At 56.0% G+C, this 26,542-nt stretch overlaps 2 protein-coding genes across 10 annotated transcripts in view; one reads left to right on the plus strand and one right to left on the minus strand.

Moving 5' to 3' along the window:
* Positions 1–12,027, plus strand: part of TTC21A (tetratricopeptide repeat domain 21A) — a 28,089-nt gene extending 16,062 nt beyond the window's left edge. For 6 of the 8 annotated variants that reach the window (XM_036921688.2, XM_057492225.1, XM_036921683.2 and 3 more), the window contains 17 exons: positions 85–242; positions 461–676; positions 4,175–4,413; positions 5,153–5,225; positions 5,308–5,418; positions 5,723–5,861; positions 6,013–6,116; positions 7,262–7,450; positions 8,382–8,492; positions 8,956–9,037; positions 9,822–9,972; positions 10,186–10,347; positions 10,462–10,654; positions 10,765–10,989; positions 11,421–11,541; positions 11,700–11,767; positions 11,846–12,027. In XM_036921688.2, the coding sequence (XP_036777583.2) occupies positions 85–242; positions 461–676; positions 4,175–4,413; positions 5,153–5,225; positions 5,308–5,418; positions 5,723–5,861; positions 6,013–6,116; positions 7,262–7,450; positions 8,382–8,492; positions 8,956–9,037; positions 9,822–9,972; positions 10,186–10,347; positions 10,462–10,654; positions 10,765–10,989; positions 11,421–11,541; positions 11,700–11,767; positions 11,846–11,923 (2,420 nt within the window). In that variant the 3' untranslated portion in view covers positions 11,924–12,027. Of the gene's footprint in view, positions 1–84; positions 243–460; positions 677–4,174; positions 4,414–5,152; positions 5,226–5,307; positions 5,419–5,722; positions 5,862–6,012; positions 6,117–7,261; positions 7,451–8,381; positions 8,493–8,955; positions 9,038–9,821; positions 9,973–10,185; positions 10,348–10,461; positions 10,655–10,764; positions 10,990–11,420; positions 11,542–11,699; positions 11,768–11,845 lie in introns of those variants that run through there. The other 2 variants (XM_036921686.2, XR_005032051.2) reach the window with 2 other exon arrangements.
* Positions 12,028–14,669: 2,642 nt separating this feature from the next.
* On the minus strand, positions 14,670–25,694 carry CSRNP1 (cysteine and serine rich nuclear protein 1). 2 transcript variants are annotated; one of them, XM_036921690.2, is made up of 5 exons: positions 25,535–25,694; positions 19,545–19,763; positions 17,633–17,892; positions 16,879–17,193; positions 14,670–16,787 (listed from the first exon to the last, which is right to left on the minus strand). In XM_036921690.2, exons 2-5 carry the CDS (start codon positions 19,750–19,752, stop codon positions 15,828–15,830), a joined length of 1,743 nt encoding a protein of 580 aa, XP_036777585.1. In that variant the 5' UTR covers positions 19,753–19,763; positions 25,535–25,694; the 3' UTR covers positions 14,670–15,827. The 2 variants fall into 2 exon arrangements, with proteins under 2 accessions (XP_036777585.1, XP_036777586.1); XM_036921691.2 differs by lacking the exon at positions 25,535–25,694 and adding an exon at positions 20,017–24,199.
* Positions 25,695–26,542: the final 848 nt, after the last annotated feature.

Below are 26,542 nucleotides of genomic sequence, written 5' to 3' on the forward strand. Positions count from 1 at the left end.
GTGTCAAATTCCTTTTGCCTTTACGTGTTTGGCCCAGGGAGTTCTGAGGACCCCTGGATGTAGAAATTTGTCTATTATTTCTAGGAGAGTTAGAGAATGCCCAGAGCATCCTGCAGCATTGCCTGGAGCTGGACCCCACCTCCGTGGATGCCCACCTCCTCATGGCCCAGATCTACCTGGCCCAGGGAAACTTTGCCATGTGCTCCCACTGCTTGGAGCTGGGCATCAGCCACAACTTCAAGGTGGGAGTCCGCTGTGTGTGTCACCCACTCAGCATCCTGGAGCCAGTGAGCTGCAGCCCCCAGCCCCTAAGAGAGCAGCCTCAGGAGCCACTGCACCCTGCTACCCTCCCGTCGGCCCAAAGGCAGGGGCAGGCTCTGTGGGCACCTGTGGCTTTCTGCACTCCAGGAGCTGTGAGCAGCAGCAGCAGGGAACTGGAGCCCCACACTCTTTCCTCTAGGTCCGAGACCACCCGCTCTACCACTTCATCAAGGCCAGGGTCCTCAACAAGTCTGGGGATCATCTAGCAGCCATAGAGACACTGAAAATGACCATAAAATTACCAACTCTGAAGATAGAAGGAGGCAAGAAGTTCCGTGGGTCCTCTGTGTGGCCCAGTGAGCGGGTTTCTATCTTACTGGAATTGGCAGATGCCCTCCGGATGAATGGGGAGCTGGTAAGGAAGGTGCCGCTCTCTTCCCTTAGGACTGGGGCACATTAGAGGTCCAGGGTAGGCCTGGCAAACAGGCCCTTTGGTTCTGCCTGATGTTTACTTGTGCTCTGACTTGAGCCTTTGCTCATTTGGGAGCATCTCTCTCCCCTGCCTAAAAAGGCTTCAGGGGCTCCCATTGCCCTCAAGATAAAGTGGAAACCCTACTGAGTCCTCTGCCTCACTGTGCCCCCCAAGATCTCAGGGAGGCAGAGTGCACAGGCCCATCAGGGCCACCATAGATGGTCATGCACATCGGGCAATAGGCAGCTCTAGTGGATACCAATCACATGTAATCTTTATGAACTGTGTCCCCTTGGAGTTTTGCAGTGTAAAACCTGCTCAACTGTTTGAGGCAACCCTGGGGCCTTGGAAGATGTGGCTGGGCTAAGTCAGGAAGCCCCTGGGCATCCTATGCTGGTGCACAGGAGCCATGAGGCACACAGAGGCAGAGCCAGGCCAGCACTGACTCCACATGCTCCCCTGGCCACACGGGCCTCAACTGCTCACTCTGAAGGGGTCTGGCAGCAGAGCTCCAGGACCATCTCTGCGATCCTCCAGTACTGGGGTACCTGGCCCTCTGTGCTGACCCTGGCGCTGAGGAGGAAGCAGCCTGTGAGGCCTTTCCCCTTGAAATTAACAATTGCCTTCTGGGCAAACATGGGAATATGATAGCCTGGTCTTGTATTTCCTCCTTTCAATCTGCCAAAAGGAAGAAAAGAGTTAAAAGTGGAGAAGGAATCTCCATCTGTAACAAAATTAGGGAAGAGCCACATCTAAGAACAGTCATTTCTTCAGCTCTTGATTGAGGCCTGCTATGTGCCAGGCACTGTGATGGTTGGGACAGAGGAGAACAAGCCAGCAAGGTCCCCGTCCTTTCAGAAGTTGCTGTCAGTGGGAAAGAGAAAGCAGGGTGGGGGGGCCTGAGGTTCCTGCATTTGCTCAAAACTTTCTCAACTGGGGATGTGGTCAAGCCAGGAGAAGCGGGGACATTTCGAGAGAAATCCAGCCCCACGCTCTGGAAGGCAGGCTGCTGAACAAGCGTGCCCTGCCGTGATGCTCCCTGGGTCTCTGTCATGGACTCCTTTGGAGGAGATGTGGGCCAGGGGAAAGTAAGGCGGCCTGTAACCTGAAAATCAGTGGTGTGACTTGCTTTGCGAAGAGAACAGGTCTGTGAGCTGTGGCCTTCACTGTGAACTGAATGGTTCCCTCCTGACCCCAGCTTCTCACAAAGGTGACCCCCAGAGGGAGGACCCCAGAAAGCGGGGGGGATGTGTGCTCCCAGGGCAGCTGTGCCAAGCACTGCCCCTCTCCAGTCTAGTTCTTGAGGGAAGGGCAAGGTTAGAGAGAGCTGTTCCCATCAGCAGGCAAGGAGTGATCCGAGGGCTCCTGTCTGAAACTGTAGGTGGTGATGAGGGAGGTAGAAAGGGGAGAAGAGGGAGAAAAGGAAGCAAAAAATAACAAGAAAAGGATGAGTAGAGATTATACTTTGGGAGAAAGAGTACTATGAAAAATATTTTTTTCAAAAAATATGTACACTCAATGAAAATAAAAAGAACATGAAATCTTGCAAAACCAGCTCAAGGCAGAGTGCAAGAGATCAAGAAGAGGCTCCCATAAACAGGGCGAGATGAAAAGTCCACTAGCAGAGTTAAGAAGGGGTGGGAAACAGTGGTGCCATGTAGAAAACAGACCCATGAGAAACAGTGGGAAGTAGCCCACCCTTGCCAGAGCTCTCAGACTGAGGAAGTGGGAGAGAACCAGGAGAACGGCTGGGGTGATTGGAGAGGACAATGGGTAAGGAAGACTGACAACAGGTCTCCGGCAAAGGTGTAATCAGTGTTCTTGCAGAGAAGAAATGGGACAGAGAAAACATAGGAGATGCAGTAGGAGAGCAAGTCCTTCCAGGAGGACAGGAATCAGCAGGTGGGAAGGGCACCCTGCTGGGGAGAGAGCAGTAACAGAGCACACGAAGTACCCTACCAGTGATGCCCTAAGGTGCTGTGGGAGCCCAGGGCTGTCTGCAGGGAAGGTCCCATGGCATCTGGGAAGAACGCATTACCCACCGGGGGGAAAAGTCAGCTGCACCTCAGAATTTTACTCAACAGCAAATTCAGGAAGGCAGTAGAACAAAGCTTACAAAGTGCTAAGGAGGAAAGGATGTTCCTCAGGGTGTCTTTCATGTATGAAAGCATCAAAGGACACTCTGAAAATGGAATTAGTCAAGAATTACGGTGCTAAACTTCCCTGAGAAAACCACTTGTAACTATAACCTGGACAACCAAATGCAAAATGAAGTTTTTGTAAGTAGAAAAAGTTTAAGGTATAAGAAGACAGAATTAAGTCAAACAGAGCTAATCTAAATAAATCTAAATATAATTACAGTTGAATAACTGGTAACTTTTATCTAAGCCAGTGTAATTGCTAAGCTCCTGAAAATAAAAGTTATTAAAGTCAAAAAACAGCACTACCCCATGAAAAAAGTCAGGGAGAGAGATGGGAAGGGGAGGTGGGGGAACTAGAAACATGCTAATTTTTCCGTCTTTATAGGGCAGAGTATGAAATGAAAGTTTATACAAAATATTGCTTGATAGAAAGATGACTATTAGAATGAGAAAGAGATATTTCCACCAAATTAATCAAGAGTCACGAAGGAAAGCCACATGTTAATGGCAGAACGAAGACTATAAAATGAAAACAAAATAAACTGACAGAAGCCCAACAACACATATCTGTAATAATAAAATTGTAAATGACATAAATGTACCTATTCAATAAAAAGACATTTGCAGTATTCAGGCAAACAAACAATGGAACCCTTATTGTCTATACTCCAAAAACCAAAGGGCCCAGAATAAAAGCAAAAAGATGGCCCAGACATACAGGCAAACGAAAAGAAAGCAGAGGTTGAGGAAGAAACGTCTGATAAGGGCAAATGCAGGACAAAAGGCATCAGGAAGGACAGGGAGAGCATCTTCGTTACAATAGCCAAGGCACGAATGTACAAGGAAGCTCTAACGCAAACAGCCCTGTAGGTGCCCAGTACCGTAATGTTAAGACATCTTTGACCGAAAGCATTTCAAGGCAGTGCATCCCTAGGTCTCCCACAGGAGGGCACTGCCAACAGCTTTGAAGTGTAAGGGCCAGGTAGGTCCTTACAGTTGGGGGTTTCTGTACCCCCAGCTAGCTGGGCACCTTCCGCCTGCCCTCCAGGAACAGTGGCCACGCACTCTGAGTGTCTCTTTCCTTCCTGCTGCCAAAGCCGCTCTGTAGGTAGGTTGGGCCCCGTGTCCTCGGCTTCCTTGGAGCAGGACTGCTCCTGGCTACCTCCAGGTCTCATTTCTCTCCCAGAGCAGGAGTGGGAAGGGGGATTGCTTTAGTTGCCTAGAATCGGATTTAAGTATTATCGGGCCACCTGCAGTGGGAGACAGTAAGTGGTAAGTCTGTTGGGTTCCCATGTCTTAGCACGAGGCCACCAAGGTCATGCAAGATGCCACTAATGAGTTCAGGGGAACACCAGAGGAGGTCCGCGTCACCATCGCCAATGTGGACTTGGCTCTGAGCAAGGGGGATGTGGATGTGGCACTGAGCCTGCTGAGGAACGTCGTGCCCACGCAGCCCTACTATGTGGAAGCCAAAGAGAAGATGGCCAGCATCTACCTGAAAGTCCACAAAGACGTCCACCTCTACATCGGATGCTACTGGTAGGCCCCAGGCTGCATACCAACAGCCTCTTCTCCAGAGGTGTTTTGGGGAGGGTTTTCTCCAGATTAGTGGTCCTTGGAGTGTGTTTGATGAGAGTATGGAGTTTCCCATGGGTTGGAATTTGAGCATGATAGGTCGGCCAGCCTGGCTCCTTGTTCAGTTGTGAGGATACAGACAATACAGAATTGAATCTGCCCTGGTCCCTGCTTGACCCCACGTATGGCACACATTCTGATGGGAGCCTTGTAAACGCACCTCTGCCCTGGCCCTGGGCTCTGCCTGTCCTTGAGGAAATGTCCAATGACTATAATGTGACCCATGTGAGGTATGCCTATGGTTTGACACTGGGACCTTGGAGGCACCCTACCCTGTCCATCTAGGCAGATCAGGTGGGAGGGAAGCCCTGGGCAGTGGGAAACCAATAAATGGTGGGTGACAAGGTCCTACTGGCATTTTAGAAAGAGCAAGATGGCTCTCTCTGCCTCATGGGGAAGGGTCTGGAGGGCTGGGAGTGCAGGTCAGATTAATGCGTGAAGGCCATGCATGGTCCAGAGCGCAGGGCAGGAAAGCCTGAACGAGGGTGGCTAGAACAGTGCCTCATGCACAGCCATCTTTCAGTAAGTACTGGATGATGAATGAATGAAACCAGCCAGCATTAGTGTTTGGAAAGAAGAGGAGATGGATTCAGGAATATGAAGGATGCCCAGGTCGGAGATGAGCATTAGGTTACTTTTGCAGGGAGCTCTGTGAACATCTGCCAGGCCCCCACACCAGCCTGCTGCTGGGCGATGCTTTCATGAATATTCTGGAGGTGAGTGAAAACCTTGTGGCCTTGTCAAGTCTCACTTCTCCAGTGGAAGAGAAGAGAGAGACCTGAACACTTTCCCCACCAGCCTGACAAGGCCCTAAAGGCCTATGAAGAGGCTTACAGGAAGAACCCGCATGACATATCCCTGGTCCTCAGGCTTGGGCAAACTTACGTGAAGACCCACTATTACACCAAGGTCAGGCTGGGCTGGGGTGGGAAGGCATGGGGAGGGCCAGCACAGCCGGACAGATGGAGGACAGTGCTGGGTGGGAGGGTCTAGATGGCAGGAGAGTGGCTGAGTTTCCACCCCAGCTCCCTGCTGAATGGGTGCTGAGGGGAGAGCTCAGCACCCCCCGAACATACCTGCTCAGGTGAGGCTTGAGCCCTGTGCCAGCCTGGAGGGCCTTTTCATCTTAGTCTCTGTATTAAGAGGGGCCCCAGGTATGTGATGCACTCGTGTAGAACCAGACCTGATGCCAACATTTCCTGTTTGCACCAAGGCGGTTAATTTTTATGAGGCTGCCCAGAAGATTAATGGACAGGACTTCGTGTGCTGCAGCCTGGCTGAACTGCTCCTAAAGTTAAAGAAGTTCAACAAAGCAGAAAAGGTTTTGAAGCAGGCACTGGAACATGACTTCTGTGAGAAACTCTCTAAGACACAACCCTGCGTTTAGAGCAGCCCATGCTCTCTTCCCTCTGGCATGGTGCAGGGTTCTGAACCCAGCTCCCTCCATCCCCATCTCAGCTTCCCAAGGGCCAGAGAACACTGATTTGAGTCTCCATTTTGCAGCCAAAGACATCCTGTCCATGATGAATGATGTCAAGTGCTTGCTTTTGCTGGCAAAGGTTTACAAGACCCAGCGAAAGGAAGATGTGGTGGAAACTCTGAACAAGGTAATTGACAAGAGGACGCAAGCTCCTTTCTGTCATTTCCCTATGGGAGCTGTAAAAGGAAGGATACGACACAGATCTGGAAGGCTTCAAGCCTGGTCCTCAAAAGGCAAGCAGGTCCCACCTCTGCACTTTATCCCCACACCCTTGCGCATCCATCCAGTGGTGGTGCGCCAACCTGCTCTAAGCCTGCGGGGCTGGGCTGAAGAAGCTGGGGCTTGTGAGGGCCTTTGACCTGCAGGCTGCTGCTGGGGGCAGTAATGGACAATGCCAGTAGCTTCTGTGCAGTGATTATACTGAGCTGGGCTCTGTACTTGGCTTTTGCTTTCTTACTTGTTCTCACAGTAGCCCTTTGGGATAAGCACCGTGACTTTCCTGTTCAACAGATACGAGCATGTGCCCAAAGTCACGCTGTCAGTAAGAGGTGGCCCTGAGGTTAGAACCAGGTCTGACTCATCCCCCACCATATGCTTTCCCCCCGGGGCTGCTCCTGATGGGACAGCTCCTGGCCAGTCTTGCTATAGACTCTTCCTCCCTCTTTCTACCCAAAGGTGTTCCTGGGGTGCATTCTGTGGTGGTATAGGAGAGCCCACTCTCCGACTGCCCGAAATGATTTATTCCCTTGTTACCCACCAGATTCCCATTCCTCTGGCCCGCAAGGAGCCTAGTGCTGAGTCGTGCCCACTTCCCTAGACTGAACCCTGGCATCATTAGTTCCTCTTGTCCCGATGCTCTCTGGTTCTCACTTGATCATTTTATATCATGGATTTTTGTGGGTGCTGCCCCGCATTCCTAGCAGGGCAATATTCAGAACAAATGCATCCATCAGAACACAGCCTGCACTGAGCGCCCACTGTGTGCTTGTTGTGGTCTGTAGGACTGTGGAGCCAATCAGCGGCAGGAGGTGTAGGGTGAGTTGGACGATGTAACAAGTAAGGTGCAAGAGAGAGTTTTGTTAGCACCTTCGCTTCTGCCCCTCCCTGCAGCCTCCTGAGCATTCTGCCAGCAGCCTGTCCTGTCCATAATGACCCAGATTTGCCCAAGAGCTAGTGCTTGGCTCTGAAATGGGAGCTTGGGGGCTTTTTTGGACTGGTCTGAGACCTAGCACATCAGGCTCAGCTTCTGATCTGAGTTTCCTGGTTTCCCAGGCCATGGACCTCCAGTCTAAGATAATGAAACGTGTTCCTCTGGAGCAACCAGAAATGATCCTGTCACAGAAGCAACTGGCAGCCTCCATCTGCATCCAGTGTGGGGAGCAGTACCTGGCAGAGAAGGAGTATGCCAAGACGGAGCAGTCATATAAGAATGCCCTCTCCTACTCGCCCACTGACAATAAGGTGGGGCCCTCAGAGTGGGGAGGGGTCCCTCATGGTGGGTCCTGCTGCTCCTCTCGGGGCATGACACCTCGCGGAGCTCCCTGACGAGGGGCAGAAGCCATCCCTCTGCCTCCCTGAGGAGCTGCACCTGCCCTCCTCCAAGGGGCATGGGACCCCTGCCGTGGGAGCCTGCTCTAGCGCACCCAGGGCCCTCACCCACTGCAGCCCTTGGAGCAAGGCCGGGAAGCTGCACTTTGGACACCTTCTGTGGAGGGTGGATTGGAGGGGATGTTGCTGAAAGTCATGTTAGTCTGACATTTTCAGGGCTCCCTTGGGGGTGGGGACACCGTGTGGCCACCAGGGGCCCTCTGGGCGTGAAGTCCAGGCTAAGCTCCCAAGGAGGCGTGGCTGCAGATGAGGGAACCAAGGCTGGCGTTCATGCTGAGAAAGTGGATGAGGAGCCTGGTGACAGACACATTCATTCATGTAATGTGTGCTCATTAACAGACGACTAATGTGCCAGGCCCTGGAGACCTGGTGGGGCAGGATGTGGTCCCTGTCCACATTTGGCCTTGGGAAGTAGGGAGAGAGAGTGTGCATACAGTTCCAATGCCATGGGACACAGGCCTGCTGTGGGTCAGTATGCAGCGGGGGCTCAGAAGGCTGCCTGCCCCGGTCTAGGGCAGAGAGGGCTTCCCAAGGAGGGGGCTTAGAGCCAAAGCTGGAGGAAGAGTACAGGGGAGCCCGGTCCCAGCTCTTAGAAGGTAGTTAGTAAAACGTGGTGTGGCTGGGGTATCAGTGGGAGGAGCAGAGAGCCAGAGGCATTATCCCTGGGGTTCCAGCCATATTTTGAAGGCGCAGCTGATAGTGCAGGAGTACAAGAGGAAGTGTCAGGTCCCCACATTTCCCATGCTGTGCATTGGTTGGCTTAGTGTGTCTGCTCCGGTTCCAGGTAGTGCTGAAGCTGGCACAGCTCTACCTGCTCCAGGGCTGCCTGGACTTGTGCGAGCAGCAGTGTGCCATCCTCCTGCAGACCGAGGAGAACCACGAGACTGCCTCTGTGGTAGGAGGCCCCGCTCCTCCTTGCCCTCCCCAAGGGCCCTGTGGCTGGGTGCCTCAGGGGTTGTCAAGCAGGGGAGCCGAGCAGATCCTCTGCCCTCCCACAGAGGGAGGAGCTGGCAGCAGGGGGCAGCCCCAGGGAGGCTGATTCACTGCAGGGGAAACCACACGCACCATCATGAGGGCAAGCATGGGATGGGCTCCTGGTCGTGCCTCCTCTTCTCCCCGTCACAGACCACCTCCGGCCACCCAGTAGGCCACCTGGAGCCTGCCATTCTCAGACGATCCTGGGGGGCCGGCTCTGCTGGCCGTCAAGGCTCCCACAGTGCCTACCCCTAGTCCTTGCTCTCCCTCGCTCCTCACCCTGGGCAGCCCCCACCCCTGGGCCCCTCCTGTGGCCGCCTCCACCAGGCCCCGTTCCCTCCTTGTGCCCCTCAGAAATTCAGAGCATCATGTGTTTCTGGTAGGTGATGGCTGACTTAATGTTTAGAAGACAGAAATATGAAGCTGCCATCGATCTCTGCCACCAAGTCCTGAAGAAAGCCCCAGGTAGCTGCCCGCTGAGGCACCTGCATTGGTTCCCACCGAGCAGGGGCTGCTCTCCCTGATAAGGGTGGGCCCTCTCCCCTCCTTTCTGATGGGCCCTTCCTCCCTGGTTGTTCCCAGAGAGGTAGGAAGCTGATAGAGCCCTGGTGGACCATGCTGACCCTTCCCAAGTCCAAGGGGTCAGTTCCTGATCTCAGGCAGGGCTGGCCATGCTTGGCACCCAGGACAACCTGTCTGTTCACAAATCCCAGCCACTGGGATTTGACATAGTCTCCTTTTGATGTCACAGCCACCTGGAGGACTCTAGGAATTAGCCCCTGGTATGTAGCCCCTCACCGCAGCCTAAAACCAGCTGGTCTTGCTGGGGAATGGGCCTGCCATGAGGCTCAGGCTGGAGGCCTGGCAGATCCCAGAAGTTGGGAGTGAGGCCCTGGAGCCTGCCTTGGGTCTTCCTTTATCAGCTGTGCAATCTTTGGCAGATAAAGTCTTTGTTTCTCTGTTTCCTCATCTGTAAAATGAGAACGATAAGAGTCCCTCCCTCTGTGCACTGACTATGTAGGCGCATTGCTGGCAGGCCCGTGCATGTTAGCTGCTGGTGCTGCTGTGATGACTTCCATCATTGTTCTCTCTGGAGACCCAGTGGGGCTGGGCTGCTGGGACTCCCCTGCTCAGCCCAGATGGGCAGTGTCTGCTGGCCCCCTGCTTTCCCCTGCCAGGCTACCACACCCCACCACGCAGAGCTGTCAGTTCGGTTATCACAGCCTGCAGATTTCTGCTCTTATTTTAGACAATTTTTTGGTATTGAATAAACTAATTGATCTGCTACAAAGAAGTGGCAAACTTGAAGATGCCCCTGCCTTTTTTGAATTGGCCGAGAAGATGTCCAGCCGTGTGGTTTTGGAGCCAGGGTTCAACTACTGCCAAGGCATCTACTGCTGGTGAGTTGGAGGTGGGAGCATGGGGGCAGCTGTGTGTGGAGGGCTGGTCAGGGAACCCTAGGGAGGCAGAAATGAAGCTCCAGATCAGGGAGCCCCTAAAGACCAGCAACCCAGCCCCCACCCTGTGCAGACTCATGGAATGACCCTGGAGTGTGCCGCACCCCTGGACCTGTTTCCCTGTCTGGTTCTTGGTGTTATTCTCCTCCACTACAGGCACATAGGGCAACCCAACGAAGCAGTGAAGTTCCTGAACAAAGCACGCAAGGACAGCATTTGGGGCCAAAGCGCCACCTACTACATGGTGCAGATCTTTCTGAACCCTGACAATGAGATCGTGGGCGGAAAGGCTCATGAGAACCTGATACCTGAGAGCAGGTGAGGGCACAGCTGTTGCAGGGAGCGTGTGGCAGGGTTGGCCCGGGGACAGGACAGGAGTTGGGGGTGAGGCCCCTGAGGACCACTCAGGCAGCTTGGCTCCCACCGCCTCAGTTCCACCTGCAGGAAGGAGTCATATCAGCAGGGCGTGGGCACGGCCGAGCAACTGCTGCAGGAGTGCTGCCCGAGCTCAGAGGGTGGCCAGAGCCAGCTGCAGCTGCTGCAAAGCCTGTGCCTGCTGGCCTCCCAGGACAAGGCCAGCATGGAGGCGGCGCTAGGCACACTCGTGGAGATGGCACAGGCTGAGGTGCACACCGGCGGGGGCATCAGGGGAATGCATGTGGATGGGGTGAGTTCGGGGCTGTGGGGCAAGGCTGGGCCCAGGCCCTAAGCCCACACCGGCTTCCCATTGCACAGAAGAACTGCGTCGCCGCCCTGCTGGCCATGGCACAGGCCTACATGCTGCTGAAGCAGGTCCCCAAGGCACGCACGCAGTTGAAGCGTCTGGCCAAAGTCCCATGGGCGCCTGCAGAGGCTGAGGACCTGGAGAGGGGCTGGCTCCTGCTGGCTGACATCTACTGCCAGGGCAGCAAGTTTGACCTTGCGTCTGAGCTGTTGCGGCGCTGTGTGCACTACAACAAGGCAAGGCCAGGAGGGCTGGGCTGAGTGAGACTCCTGGGCAGGGCAACACAGGGTGGGAACATGAGGAGAGGAGGTGGACACGAGGGGCATGTGGACCACAGAGCAAGATGGGGCTGCGGAGCACAGGGGACCCGACAAGGTGAGGGGAGGTGCACAGGGCCAGGCAGCTCCAGGGGGAACACAGAATGGGGAAGAGAGGTAGGAAGGGTTTGTGATGTCCAGGGACCCATGAGGAGAGTTTGCAGGTGTGAGCAGGAGGGCTGCGGGGCAAGGGTCATGTCAGCATGGGGGTAGGCAAGCGAGTGTGCACAGGTCACCCCTGCAAAGGTGCAAGATGCTGTGGAACCCCTGAGAGTGGTTTGGGTTGATGCAGCTCATCTCACCCCCTGGGTCCCCACTGGTGCTGAGATGGGTTGTGGCTCTCCCTGCAGTCCTGCTATAGGGCCTATGAGTACATGGGCTTCATCACGGAGAAGGAGCTGTCCTACGTGGATGCAGCTGCCAACTACGAGCTGGCCTGGAAGTACAGTCATCATGCCAACCCTGGCATTGGTAAGGCAGCCAGTGGGGTGTGCCTGGACATGGAGGGAGCAGGCAGGACCACACCCTGACCCCAGAACTCAAGGCCTGCACTCCGGCTGTTGTGGGAACCAGAGTGGCTCTCTGGTCATCAGCGTGCAGCCACCTGTATTCTCCCTGCCCCTGGACAGGCTTCAAACTTGCTTTCAACTACTTGAAGAGCAAGAGATTCGTGGAGGCCATCGAAGTCTGCCACCATGTAAGCCACTGGGTGCCACTGGGGGAGGGCCTTAAAAGGGCCCTGCCTGCTCCTACACATCCTATCTCTCTGTCCCAGGTCCTCACGAAGTACCCTGACTATCCCCAAATCAGAGAAGAAATCCTGGAAAAGGCACGACGGTCTCTGAGGCCCTAGCAGTTGGTGATGGAGACCATCAGCCTCCAGAGGCTCCTTGGAGGGCTGGGAAGTATGTCCATGCAGAGGGGACTCAAAATGGCTTGTTCTTCCCCAGCTGTAAATCGTGTGTTTATTTCAATCCCGCCTCATCTGGTCTAAGGGGCATCCTGTACCTTTCTGTTTTTAAGGCTCAAGAAGCAATTTTTCTCTGAAAGACATCCACCAACTTAGCTTCTGCTGGGCTCACTGGCACCATCTACCCGGCCCCACTTTCACCCCAGACTCTGAGGGAAGGGAAGGGAACAAAGAGGTGGCTACAAAAAACCCCTGCAGCTATTGTAACACTGTGTGTCAGCCCATAAATGCCTTCCCACTCCTATCTGGTCCAGACTCCTGGAGCTAAAGGAGCAACTGCTTCCCACTGCCATGCTGCCTTCGGCATCCTCCTGGCAGTGGGCATGGACAGGGGGACCAGCTGCACAAGGCCCCATGGCCAAGGCATGGTGAGAGACCAGCATCCTGCAGGTTGCAAGAGCCACCGGCCCCATGTCCCTGTGTTCGGTCTCCTCCTCCCAAAGTCTTCAGCTGGCCTCTGCAGGGCCTCATTGCTTTGGGATAAACCTGATAACCATTGCCTGGTGCAGAGAAATACATCCCGAGAAAAAATAGTTCCCTCACCAGATTCTGTAAGACACTGACCAACTAATAGATCCTCCAGAAACCCTTTTAACACCTCACCGGAGAAGAACGGTGATCTGTATTTAGATGAATAATGTTAATTGTAACTGGCAAGAAGGTGACAAGAGGTCACCTTTGCTGCAGCTATCAACACCTCTTTCCTGTTTTTCAGGAGGGCAACACTGGGCCAGTCTGGCTTCGAGGGGAGGAATGCTCAAGTGGGGGTCAGGAGGTTAAGCATCTCCCCACGTGATCTTCCCGATACCTTCCCCTCTCTGGGTCTCGGTGGGGCAGGAAATTAGACTACATCTGTGTTCCCAAGTCATGGCACAGATCCCTGACAGCGACATACAGCAAACATTTTAAGGTGTAATAGCTCTGTTTAGATAACATTTTTATATAATAGAGGTAAATAAATAGCATAACAAACTCATGAATTTGTGGGTGCTATTACATAGGACAGTTCTAACTTTTAAGCGTATTGATAGAACTGATGTAAAAATATGAGTAGAATGTAGGTGGGCCAAAGTTCTCAAGAGAAGCTGTCCCCTGACTAAGGTTTGGGGACAGTGAACAGGTAAGGGTCCCTTTTAGAACAGCCTGAGTTATCTGTCCTTAAGGAGCCTTGTTTTTATAACATTTTATAACTCTAGGTGTGAGTCAAAGGTCTGAAATGCTTTCCCCAGGTTGCTACTATCCTTCCATGGGAAGCCAGTCCCTTTATAAGATCTGCTTTACAACCCGGTTTCTTGGGGAACATCTGTTGGGAGAATGAGGCTGTGAAGGACTGTACATTAATCACATTTTTATTGCTGTAAAACTAAGTTGTCTTCATTTATCTAAAAAAAAGCCAAGAAGTGATCCAGTGGCCCTGGATGAGGAATGGGCAGGCTCAGTCCTGCCATGGGCTGTGTCTCTGGGGTAGGAGCCCGCAGGGGCTTCCAGCCAGCCCCCCAGGATGGCCAGAGCAGGGCCCCAGAGCCCCAGGCAAACCCAGATTTTGGATCAAGCACGTTGAGACATTCTCTGTAAAAGCTCCCCAGAGATCAGGGAGAGGGGAGCCAGAACAGCTGAATGTACTAGGACACTCCATCCTGAGAAGCCTCGGGCCTGGTTGTCCTGGCCAAGCTGGTTACAGAGACAGGCCGTCCTACCAGGCCAGACTCCAAGCCATGAGTCCTCTGATGGCCACTAACAATATGGCCACGTGGCCATGTCTGGGTATGGCCAGAGGCAAGAGACAGACACCTAAAGGGTCACAGAACCAGCAGAAAAGGAAGGGATAAAACTGAAATACAGGCAGGAATATGAAGACAGAATGGAAGTCACAAACATGCCGAGGTTTGCCATTTTCCAGGCACTCTTCTAAGCACTGTGCTTATATGTAAAGGCTTATGAAATGAGTGCTGTCACTATCCATGCAGTTCTGAGGCACAGAGGGGAAGGTGGAAGACACAGAGACAAAGGAAGAGGCGCCCAGCACAGACCTTTAGATGAGAATTAGAGCCAGAAAGGGAGGCCAGATCAGTCCCCTCCTAAAACTTACAAGGATCATTTTTATTCTAGGTGGGGGGACCCTTGCTCTTCAGGCCCCCATACCCAGCTCCCCAGGGCAGGATGTGCCTGCCCCTCTGGCCTACAGCCCAGGCTGCTCCCCGGGCAGGTCGGACAGCCTCATGGGGGCCAGGGATGAGGTTGCATGGCATCTGCTTCTCAGCCCCAAGGATCTCAGCTGCTCATCCCCCTGCCTGTCCCACCCAGTGGGGTGACCCACCCCAGGGCCAGCCCATTGGTGGGGTGACTGGGAAGGAGTGTATCCCCACCCACCCCAAGCAGGGAGCCAGCATAGAAGAGCACCCTCCTGCTCCCCACTGCGCCCACAAGAAAGATGGGCATCCAGAGGGAAAACGACTCCATCTGCCTGGCTAGTCTCTCGGCTTGCTGTCCCAGGCTGACTGCCCTGATGGGGGAGGTCCATGGTGCTGCGTCCCCTATTCCTATCCACACTGCCCTGCAGGGTTTGTATCCCTGACTGCCTCCTGCCTACTGACAATGTGCTCCCAGCCCACAAACACACACCACACTGTTAAAAATGGAGCCTCTTTATTGGAACCTGGAAGCTCAGGTACAAGGTGTTTCCACAAGCACGCAGGCTGGGAAGGCCTTCTAGGCAAGAGGGCCAGCCCACAGCCTGGGCTTCTTGGCACAGACACAGAAAAATGAATAAATTATAGTTCTAAGACTCGGGCACAATATGGAAATGATGCAGAATTCAGCATCAGCAGACAAAGGCGTAAGGGCCATGGGCCACCCCTCACCCCTGGCCTTAGGGCACGGCAGGCATCCACGCTGGAGCACAGTGCCCAGGAAGCCCTGAGATAGAAGCCGGGGCATGCTCCAAGCCAGAGGCAGGTCCGATACCACTCTGGACCTCCTGCTTCCCTTCCTACATTGGTGGGCTTTTGAATAAAGGCTGTGGTCTTGCAGGAGATGGGCAGAGGACAGGAAGCAGAGGGGGTATAGGGCAGAAGAGGGTTTTGGTCACACTTGGTCAGCCCAGCCCTCCCTCTGGCCAGAGGCTGTCCATCCAGCCCCTGCCTGCTCAGCCACCCGGATCCAGGCAGCTGCCATGGTAGACCACAGGGCTCGAATCCACATCTGGTTGGTACCAAAGCCCAGTCAGGGCAGAGCTGCAGGACCACAGGCAGAGGGGCCCCCAGGGATCTGGGCCCCACCCCAAGGCGAACCGAGCACTGCCCACCAGTCAGGAGAAGCCTACACCACCTAGTCCCCAAATAAATTACAGAAATAAATTATAGTCTTCACAGTCCAGAGGATTCAGCCATGGGTCTAGGGCTCAGGGTGGCAGGAAAAGCCCTAGGAAGTAGAGATTTCAGCCCTGTCTCATGGCCTCTGGCTTAGGATCACATGAGACCAAACAGGTCTACAAAGCTCCAGGGGAGCCACGTTTCCTCCTCTTCCCAGCATGCTCCGTGGGAGCAGAAGAAGTTATGTGGCACAGGGGCACAGGGGTCTGGGTGGCTGGGCAGGGAAACCCCTGCCCCACCATCTCTTCAGCACAGAAAGTTACAAAAATAAATAAATTCATCCAGAGTGTTACATGAAAATCGGGAGCACCCACACTGGGTGAGTCAGCCCATGGGAAGCTTGCATTTAGACCTCAGGAGCTCCAGATTACATGAAGCAACAGGGCTCGTGGGGCCAGAAAAAGTAATCCCCATCCTCACACAGGCACAGGCTCCAGCAGAGATGCTGGGGAGGTGTCCTCAAGCAGCTGGCTGTCCACAAAGGGAGCCAGGGCCTCAGCAGCCGGCTCCGACAAGCCCATGATGGACTCCAGGAAGCAAGTACCAGGATCCCCAGGAGGAGAAAAGGCAGGCAAGGGGTGGTGGGCTGCCTCAAGGTGGTCCAGGCTGTCAGACACCTTCCGTGAGGCATAGCGAGGCCCCAGACTGTAGTCTGGCAGGGCCTGGAGCAGCTCAAAGGAGTCGCAGGATGACAAGCTGAGGTCCACGGAGCTGCTCTGGCCGGCATCCATGTCGGGAGGCACTGAGGTGCCAGGGAGGCTGCTGTCTCCTGACCCTTCCACGCCACTGTTGAGGAAGCAGCTGGCATCCAGGTTGGCATTTTCATCCAAGATGCCCGACATGAGGTTAGAGCTGGAATAGCTGTAGGTCCAGCTGGCCAGACCACCAGGGTCACCAGTACCAAAGATGTCAGTTAGGTGGAAGCAGCTGAGGTTGTCCAGGCTCCCCACACCCCCTTCCTCCTCCTCCTCTTCCTCTCCACCCAGGTCAGAGTCACTGAAACTCAGGATCCGTGCCAGACTGTCATCACCCAAGCCAGGCTGGGAGCCAAGGCCAGACAGGGCGGGGAGGACAGGGCAGCCAGGGACCTCACTGGTGCCTGAGGCTGTGGAGGAATCAGTCATGCTGCTACAGCTGGTATCACCCAGTTTACCGCTCACAGGGGGTTTGGCCAGGTCCTGTGCACCAGGACTGGCCAGGCCACCACGGGCAGGGGCCTCCAGCTCCCCAAGGCCCTCAGCTCCCTGCTCCAGTTGCAGGCGAGTGAGCGTGTGGATGAAATGTGTCTGTACACGTGCCTGATTAAACTCCACGCGGCCCCTGGGGTTCTCACAGCCCTCCCTGCAGCAGCCACAGGGGAATGCTGTGTGGTCCATCTGCAGAGGAAGCAGAGGCATGGGTGAGAATTCATGGGATCCCAAGAAGTCCCCACTCAGGCTCCCCCTCCCAGCACCAACAACACTGCACCTGGCACTGGATGCCTGCCTGGCAGCAGCTGCAGGTCACAGGGTCACAGACCCTATCACAGCGACAGCCACAATCCTCCCGTGACCGGCGCAGAGCCTGCAGCTCCCGCTTCTCCTCACGATCGATCCTCCGCACGCCTGCGGCCCGAAGCAGAGCCCGCCGCTGCCGGGCTGGGTAGGGCTGTAGGAAGGTCATTTCCTCCAACTGACCGCCTGCCATAGCCACTGTCAAGGCCTCCTCCATAGAAGCATCATTGATGGCATCCACTGTAAGAGGCAGGTCTGCCTCGCTTTCAGGCACCCCAGCCTCTGCAAGCTACAACCACAGGAGAGAGGGATGTGACAGACATATAGTCTTGGCCCTGCAACCTGTCACTCAGTAAAGGCTCCCCACACTGTGGGCCAGGTACCGAGGATGCCACAGCGAACGGGACAGCTGAGAACACTGCCCCAGGGTGTGTGCTCAGATTTCCTGTCCACGTCATTCCCAGTTCATGGAAAACCCCACCCTCCACTGTCACATGGACCCCATGTCCTCCCCACTGGGGTCAGACAGATTTGAGCACAAGCCCCCAACCCCTGCAGCAACCAGGGGCACTTCCATGCCCTACAGATAATTGGCAGGACACCGGGGAACAGCCTGAGCCAACAGGCCCCAAGGGCCTCCTTCCCCAAACATAGCATAAGCAAATGACCCACCCAGCACCCCTCCCCTCAGAAGCCACCCAAGGCTGTGGCCCTGTGAGGGTCCCTACCTTCCAGCGCAGCCCCTCCAGCCTCTCCTCCTTCAAGCGCAGCCTCAGCTTCTCTTGCCGAGCCCGGGCTTGCTCCTGGGTGAACTCAGCCAAGGAGAAGCGACGGCAGGCACTGTGGCGGGAGGCCATTCCCAGAGTGCAGCCGCCACGGCGGGGCACACTGGTGAAGCCCTGGCACCGAGGGAAGTAGAAGACAGTGATGCCATCAAAGGCTACGTGGGCTGGGTGCTTCCGGGGAGCCCGCTTCAGGATGGACAAGGCTGGAAGGCAAGGGGTAGGGCATCAGTCCCCTGGGGCACAGGGGGCACAGCATAACCTCTCAGATGATGCTGAACTGTTCTCTTCACACCTCATCCTGTGCCCCTCCCCCCAGAAAGTCATGGATCTTACTTAGGGGTCGGCCTGGCTGGGATTGGAGCTGGTAGAACTGAATACCACCCCATGTCAGCGAGGGCTTACTGTTATTTACCAGTCCAAATGAGAGCATTTTGTAAGATTAAATATCTTTCCCACTTTATTTTAGCCATTTATGGGTCCCTTGTACAGTTTTCTAGTTTTTATTGATTTTTAGGAGCTCTTTACATATGGTATTAGAGATGTTAATCGTCTGTCTAACCTATCTGTGCAAATGTTTTAGTTTTTTAGTTTTGTTCATGACATTTTACAAAATAATTTCTAAAGTTTATGTAACTAAAAAATACCACTCTTTTCCTTTATAGAGTCTACATTTTACAACAGGCTTAGAAAGGCTGTTATTTGGAGTTGCCTTTGTAAGTTATTGATTATACACTGATAAGTAAGCTATGTATTGGCATATTCAATACATATATTTGTTGCTTTTTATCAGGTTGAATTGTAAGAAATTACCATACAATAGTTGAATATTGGCAATTCCACATATTTCAACTTAATATATTAATTTTGTACCCAACGACAAAATTAAAATGAAAGGGAATTATTTAAAGGGAATTCCCTCTAAAAGTTTTTATTTATATTCTTCAGTTCACCAGGCAGTCAGCCATCTGCAGATAATGGCAATTTTGCCTAGTTAATCCAGTACACAGAATTCTTACTCTCTTTGGTAACTGAATCGACTTCCTAAACAATGTTAGCTAACCCAGCTGAGACACAGCGCCCTCACCCTGTTCAGTGGGACCTGCTTCCAGTATCTCATCATTAATCAGAATGCCAGCTTTCCGTTGAGACTTTTTTTTATCATTTAAGGTAGAATTTGCTTGTTCCTACCTTATCCCAAGGATCTTATCTAGAAGGCATGTTACATTTTATCAACTATTCTTTCAGCATCTATAGCAGCTCTCCTATTTTTCTCCCTCTGACATAGTCATTGGTAAAGTATAAGACTGGGTTTATAATAATAAACTTGTATTTCTATAACAAAACCATACTAGTTTAGTCAGTTTATGTACTGTTTCATTCTATGTGCTAAAAATCATACATTTTAATATGTGTACACAAGTACACACATTGTACATGAACAGCCTTGTCTGAGGTATTAAACTGCGGGGGGAACAGGGGTCCAAGAGGGCTCTAGCGGGGGGGATGGACCAGGCAACTGCGGTTGAGAGGCACTGCTCCCAGGCCATCTCTGTCAGTGTGGCATCAGAATCATGCCAGCCTGGAAAGTAACAAGCCTTTCCACCCAGTTCTGGCAGAGCCAGCAGCGCGCGGCAGGAGGGAGCCGGGGCAGCCCCGGAGAAGCGGAACTGGGGCCGGGGGAGGAGCCGGCCCTCCGCCCGCCAGGCGCGGCGCGGGAACTGGGGCCCCGTGCCCCGACGGCGGGCGTCGCTCGGCCCGGGAAGGGGACAGGGTGGAGAGCCCAAGCGCGGGGACACGGTTTCATTCTCAGGAAGGAAGACGGGGTGTGGCAGGCGTCCCGGTAGGGGGGACTCACGGGCAGCTTTCCGGGGGCCACAGGCGTCACGGTCAGGCAGCGGCGTCTGATCCCAGGGGCCTTCCTCGTCCGATTCCCAGGCCAGGCAGACCGAAGAGCTCGGGGAGCAGGAGCGAGAGTGGTGGCCTGAGGACAGTGAGGAGGACGAGCAGAGCGAGGAGGAGTCCTCATCCAGCTGGTCAAGCTTCCTCTTCCGCAGCCCGGTCATGGCGGCGCAGCCTGCAGGGGCAAGGCCAGGGCTCTGAGGGGCAGGCCGGGCCAGGTGGGTGCCGGCCGCAGGCGCCCCCAAGCCAAGCCCTTACCCGGGCCCCTGCACACTCCCACCTCCCCCGCAGTCTTCCTGGGACTCTGCCAGGCACCTTCCTCCCGGCCTCCTGCAACCCTCCTCCACAGCATCTACAGCAGCCCCGCAGGCGAGGACGGGCCCCAGCCAGGCCTCCTCACTCCCCACGGGAGCCCTGGGCTGACTCACTGGCTGGGTGATTCACACGTTGCAGCTGTGTGCCTCGGTGGGGGTGCCCACAGCCCTCCGGAGCACCGGCCTGCTTCCCCCTCTTCCTCCCGCGGCCTGCCACCCTGCACACACCCCCTGCTCGCACCAGGCTGGCTAGGCCCCCGGATTCCCAGACTCAGAGCTTTCTTGGGCCCCTCCTATCTGCGTTGGCGCGGCTCAGACTTTCCCCAGAAACCCCTGCCAACCCCACCCGGCAGAAGTTCCCTGCCTCCAGGCTTGGCGCATCTCTCCAACGTCTCATGTTAGATCTTAAAATTCACCCCCATCTTGCCTCTCCTTCAATATCTAACCCCATTTGTTTGAATTAACTTCCTATGGAAATTATTTTTTCCCCTTAAAAAAAATTTCGAAAAACTTGACAGGCCAGGACAATGTCCCACCCTGCCTGCAGCTTGGTGACCTGCAGCACCCCATGACACTCCACTTGTGTCTCCCCTTGGAGGGTCTCAGCCCTCTGCAGGAGTGCAGCCAGAGGCTCCCACAGCCTGGCCAGCCTCCTCAGAGAGGAGGGGGCTGGGGGCCACTTCCCGCAAATGCTGCAGTCAACAACAGCCCCTCCCGCTGCTTGGGAATCCCCAAAGGGCTGTCCTAAGGGCTGAGCACAGCGAACCTGTCTCCTGCTCTCTCAGCACTCAGGGCCAGGCCCAGGAGGTCATCAGGAAGAAGGGGAAACATGCAGAGGGCCTCAGTGCTGGGGAGCCCTCCCCCACAGCCATCACAGGAAATGAGAGGCCAGAAGGCTGGCCGGCTCCCCTGCTCAGGTGTCCTTTCTAAACACCCAATCCTCCTTTGCCAAGCCTCCCAGAAGTCCCTGGACCCCAGACCCAGAGAGTGTGCGCTGTCAGCCAACTTACCAGGGACAGCCTCTCCCTGCAGACACAAGAGAAGCAGAAGCTCCCCTCCTTGCTAACCTCCAGCCTGGCTGGGGAGGATGCACAGGTGCTTCCGGGGCTTCTGAGAGGGTAGTTCCTTAAGCTTAGCAGCCCCCCTCCACCTCAGGGTCAAACCACAAACAAAAACAACCCAGCTCCCAGCTGACCTGCAGGCCCTCCCAGGAGATGGGGGAATTCATGACCCAGAGCCAGGCTGGCCCATGTTCAAGTGCAGGCCACCGCGACACTCAAGACACACAGGAACAACATGCAGACAAACCACACTCGTGCATCTTGCCCCCTTCACAGTCCTGCTGAGAAACCTTTCCCAAACTCTAGACACTGTCTACAGGCTGCTGAATGCCTCCCTAATCTAACACACCCAAGCTTGAGAATCCCCAAAACCAAATGCCCACTTGGTAACTGCCTGGCCATCCCTTAGACACACAAAATTCCACAGGCCCCAAATCAAACCCCTTGTCTGTTCCCTGCCCCCCGTGCCATCTGTTCCTCTTCCTGTGTTCCCTATCTTAGTAACAGCACCGCCACCCACCCAGTTACTCAAGCCAGAAACCTGCAGTCATCCTCAACTCCCCCTCCATCCACATCCAGCCACCTAGTTTGGACGTACACATTAGCTCCTGAATCCACTCAAGGCCAGGCCACAGACTCAGTAGGCGTCAGGGAGGCCACCAAGCATAGCGTTAAAGAACCTTGGCTCCAGAATCAGACTGCCTACACTTGAACCCAGTTGGCTATTATTTGCCTGGGTGACCCTGGGCAAGTGCTTTAACCTCTCTGTGTCTCCAATTCTTGGTCTTAAAACCTCATAGGGTTGGGAGGTTTATGTGAATCAATAAATGTCAAGTTCTTAGAACAGTGGTAAATGCTTGGTGAATGTGTCATTCTACACCGTGGAAAAAAATGAGCTCCCTGGATACACAACACAGATAAATCTCACTGACGTCATGCTGAGTGAAGGAAGCCAGACAGGAACACATGAGAATGACGGTCAAAAAATGGCAAACCCAACTGGTAATGAATGATTCAGGTCAGAATGGGGGTGGGGGGTGCACTGGGGATAGTCATAAGGGACTCGTCAGGGGGCCTGGAAATGTTCCCTGTTGGTCTGGGTGTGGTTCCATGGGTGTCACAAACTAAAAATTCACCTAGCTGTACACCTAAGATTCATATATGCTATGCATTTTATACATGTCATCTTCACTCAGCAGTTTATTACCCTCATGTCTCTGTCCCCACTCCTACTACTCATGTCCGCTGCCTCTGCTCCTACCCTCTCCCCAAAGCCATTCTTTGCCCTGTAGCCAGTGATCTTAACAAGTCACACATGTACCTGCCACCCCATGCTTGGCTGTCACCTCCCCTCCAGACTCATCTCAGGTGAGACTCTCCCTACCCCAGCCCCTCATTTTATACTCCAGCTGTGCTGGAGTGCCCTCAGTGGTGTGACCTGCCCTCCTCCTGGTCCTTGTACCCCCTTTAGAAGCCACATCCTAACAAGGGCCTCCCTAATACCCCATTCCTCCTCCCTGACTACAGGGCTCTCTGGATACCAGGGCCCTGGGAGTCCCCCACCACAGCCTTCATTGCACCCTCTGGCAACAGTCTCCCCATTCCCTCCCCCATGCCAGGCGAGGGCCTCTCTGCGCAGCATCACTGTGCCCATGCCTAGAGCAGAGTCTAGCATACAGAGGGCACCTGAGGCCCGTCAGAGGCAGGTGCCGTATATCAGGTATAAACACAGAAACAAGATTTAAGCACATGAGATTCTGGGAAGTGACTGGTCAGTGTGATCTCCAGCTCCTGCCACAGTTTAAGGAGGGAGGGTCGTGTGCCCATCTCCCAGCCTGTGCCAGAGAGTGTGAGCTAGAGTCGTACCCAGAAGGGGCAGCTCTGAGGGCTACAGGCAGGTGCCAATGCAAGCAGCTCAGGAGGCTCCCTGTTCCCCAAGCATAAACCTAGAGAGAGATGCAAGGAAGCAGGTTGGAGCCAACACCCAGGCCCTGCCCCAGAGATGCCTGCAGAGTGGGAATGTGAGGTGAGGGACCCGTAAGCTCTAGGGCTGCAGGCAGGGACACATGGACACAGGGAAGCTATGGCCATAGGTTCTGGGGATGAACCCTAGCAGGATCTGCAGCCTTGGAAGGAAATGAGGAAGCACCCCTCCCTGACACTGCTTTGGGGTCAGGTCGGAGGAAGAGGCCCTGGATCTGGAGCTTGTCCCAGGAGTACAGAGGCCGAGACTGGCAGAGCCAAGAGATGAGACTAAAAGGTCCAGCCAGAGCACAGATGGCCAAGTCAGGAAAGGAATACAGATAGTGAAAGAGCCCAAGGAAAGGGTCAGCCAGTGAGTCAGGGTGGGGGTGGAGCCTGCAGAGCTCAGCCTAGGCTCTGCTCCCAGGGAGCAGAGCCCAGCCTGGGGACCCCCTGAAGCAAAAGCAGTTCCTATGAGCTGGCTCAAACAGAAATAAACACCCTGAGGAGTCCCGGAGGCAGGTCCTGATTCAGAGAGCCAGGCTTCTTCAGGGATCTCCCTGGGTCCTGAGAATCAGGCCACCCTCCTGCCACCACAAACCAGAGCGAACAGTCAAGAGGGCATACCACCCCTTCCTGCTTGCCCCAACCATCTACACACTCAGAGGCACAGTGTGATCCAGGGAAGGCCACCTCACCCTGGCACCAAGCAAACAGACTTTCTGGGGGCCTGGGGTGGGGGCAAGATATCTTAGGGCCTCTAAAAAGTCATCACCCACTCCTCTGCACACCTCAGCAGTTGGAGTCCCTGCTCCCTGCCAGAGCCGGTACTAGGGAGGCGAGGGGGCGTGGGGGGGCTTCAGATGCCTCTATCCTCCCCAGAATCGGAAGAATGTGTCCTTTCACCTCAGAGCCCCAGGCCCTGGCCAGGCTGTTCCCCCAACACCTTGGGACACATGGCCCCAGGACCTCAGGAACTGCTTCCTGGGAGAAGGGCAGGGCCCCACTGGCCCCCACGGGGATTGGCTGGAAAAACAGCACGGGCAGTCCAGAGCAGGCAGACAGAAAGCCTTGGCACAGCCCTCCCCACCTGAGCCTCTGAAAGTGACCCTGTGGGAGGGGACAGTTCCTCAGCCTGGCCTCTGGCTGGCACTGAGTAGGTGCCAAACGTTTGCTGGCTACTGAGACATCAACTCCAGCAGAAGGAAAACTGTGTTTGACAGCAGCTGCTTCCTCCACCTAAGCAGGCCTCCTTCACTCCTTCCCCCCTCACTCTTCAACATCAATACCCCCTTACTTGCTGATACCCACCCACTCCTCCCTCTCCCCACTCATTCATCATTACCCTCTCACTCATTGACACCTCCCCACTCATCAGTATCCTCCCTCAATACTCCCCTCACTCATCAAAAACATCCCCCACTCCTCAATACTCCCTCACTCCTCGGTATTTACCCGACTCCTGCTAGGCCCAGCACAGCCGCCGGCATGGGCACACGGAGCCAGCACACCCGCGTTGCACTCTTGCGGCTTGCTTAGGGGTTTACAAAGTGGGTCCAGTACCCGGACAGGAGGTGGGAGGGGTGGGCAGGACGGGTGAAGGCAGGTAGTTCCAGAAGGGTACAAGGCCAGTGAAGGGCTAGACAGAGCCAGTGGGAGGGGTGCGGGCGCAGAGGGCATCTCAGCAGCCTGAGGGCATGGACGACACCAAGGGTTCAAGCGGGGACTGACCATACCAGGCCTGCATTTTAACAAGATGGCTCAGCGTGGGGCTGGACGAGGTGGGACCGGCTGAACCCCCCCACCCGTCCCCACCGGGGCTGAGAGGTTGGGACAGGGGGATGGACCTGGTGACCTCTGGACGGGAAGTCCGAGAGGGCAGTGATTCAGGTTGGGGGTGAGGCTCTGTGTCCGAGTGGAGCACCGGTGGGCAGTGAGGCCGGGGAGGGGCGCTCGGTGTCTGGAGCGGGGGCGGTGTGACCGCCCGAGGAAGAAGGAGCGACTAAGGTCGGACGGCTGCTATGGGGTGGGCTTCAACGGCGCGCCAGCGGAAAACAGGACCGGGAAGAGGTGCCAGGGAGGGGAGGGCGTGGGACCGAGCCTACGTGCGCCCGCGGCCGCCGGTGTCGCCGCGCCCGTGACTCACGGCGGTGGCCTCCGCATGTGACGGCGACTGACAAACAGGTGAGCGCAAACCCTCCTCCTCCGCCTCCTTCCCGAGCCGTGACTCCCTCCCGACCCCCGCCCGGGGGGCCCGAGGCGGACGGCGGCAAGTGTCACCTGCTCCAGACACGCGAGGAACTTCTGAAAAGTTCTCCCGCAGCTGGGGTCAAGGGAAACTCCCCTGCGGACCCGCGCCCCCCGCCCCGCGCCCAGCAGGTGAGCCGTGGCTTCCCGGGCAGTCGGCGCGGGGCGGGGGAGGGGAGCGGAAGCCCCGCCGCCTGCCCCCCGCGGGCCGACTCCGGCCGGGGCGCGCTGCCTGGGGCCGGGCGGCTGTCCTGCCGGGCGGTCCTTGGGGTGGCGGGGCTGACGGGCCGTGGGGGGACGGGCAGTGCCACCCGCAGGCCCCCAGGTCCCATCCGACCTGGCCCGGAACCCCGCGCGCTCACCTGCGGTCTGGGCGCTCGCCGAGGACAGCGACGTGACCGCGGCCGCCCGGGACTCCCTGCGCGACGTGGGTTAGCCGGCCGGTAGCCGGCAGCCGGCAGCCCGGAGACCCGCTCTGCGTCCGGAGGCGGCAGCGGCGGCGGGAGACTGGCTGCGCCCCGCCCGCCGCTCCGCCCCTCGTCCGGGAGCCGGGGCTCCGCGCTGACGCACGCCGGGCCCGCCCCGCGGAGGTGCCCGCCCCGCGGAGGTGCCCGCCCCGCGGAGGTGCCCGCCCCGCGGAGGTGCCCGCCCCGAGGCGCTCCCAAAGCCGAGCCGCCCCGGAGCCAGGCCCGGCCGCCCCGGCCGCCCACCCGCCCGGAGGCGCTCCCCAGCCCGGCCCCGAGCGCGGCACCCCGCGCGGCCTTCCTGCGGACTCTGACCCGCCCGCCCCGTCCTCTCCCCGCTCACTGCCTTAAAGTCGCCCACTATCCAAGCCGGCAGAGCACAGTTCCAGGCCACCCCACCTCATCGCACGGCTCCTACTTACAGATGGGTAGACTGAGGCCCTGGGCGGCGCGCACGCCCGAGGCGGTTCGCTGCAATCCATCTGAATGCTCCCTCCCTTCTCCTCACCCTCCAGACCCGTCCGCAAAGCAAGCTCCGACCTGGAGAAGAGCGGGGGGCTAGGGACCCCGCGAAGACCCGGGCCAGGGGCTCCCGGAACTGGCGTCTCACACCCCACCTCACCTCACCCCTCTCTTAAAAGAAAAGATGGGTTTCCTCCGAGCAAGACTCCGGCCATTAAAACGGCCCGCCACCTGCTTCGCTCCCGCCAAGGCCCCCCTTGCCTGGGGCCAACCCCGCGTCTCACAGCACGAGGCCGAGCGCGAGGGTACCCCTCCGCGTGCACACCAGACCCCACATCCGCGCGGGGGAACGCTTCTGCTGCCCTCACACCTTGCTACAGCGGCTCCTCTAGCCTGCAAGGCCTTTCGGCCCTCTCGCTGCCCAAGCTCTGAGGTCTCAGCTTG

This window comes from Manis pentadactyla, chromosome 14, assembly GCF_030020395.1.
Source record: "Manis pentadactyla isolate mManPen7 chromosome 14, mManPen7.hap1, whole genome shotgun sequence".
Lineage (NCBI taxonomy): Eukaryota > Metazoa > Chordata > Mammalia > Pholidota > Manidae > Manis > Manis pentadactyla.

Coding starts and splice junctions, on each gene's coding strand:
- CSRNP1 (XM_036921690.2), bottom strand. CDS start 19,752: ATGACCGGGCTGCGGAAGAGGAAGCTTGACCAGCTGGATGAGGACTCC. Junction 17,893..19,544: donor TGGCCCCCGGAAAGCTGCCC/GTGAGTCCCCCC, acceptor CTTGCCTTCCAG/CCTTGTCCATCCTGAAGCGG. Junction 17,194..17,632: donor TGGAGGGGCTGCGCTGGAAG/GTAGGGACCCTC, acceptor CTGTGGTTGTAG/CTTGCAGAGGCTGGGGTGCC.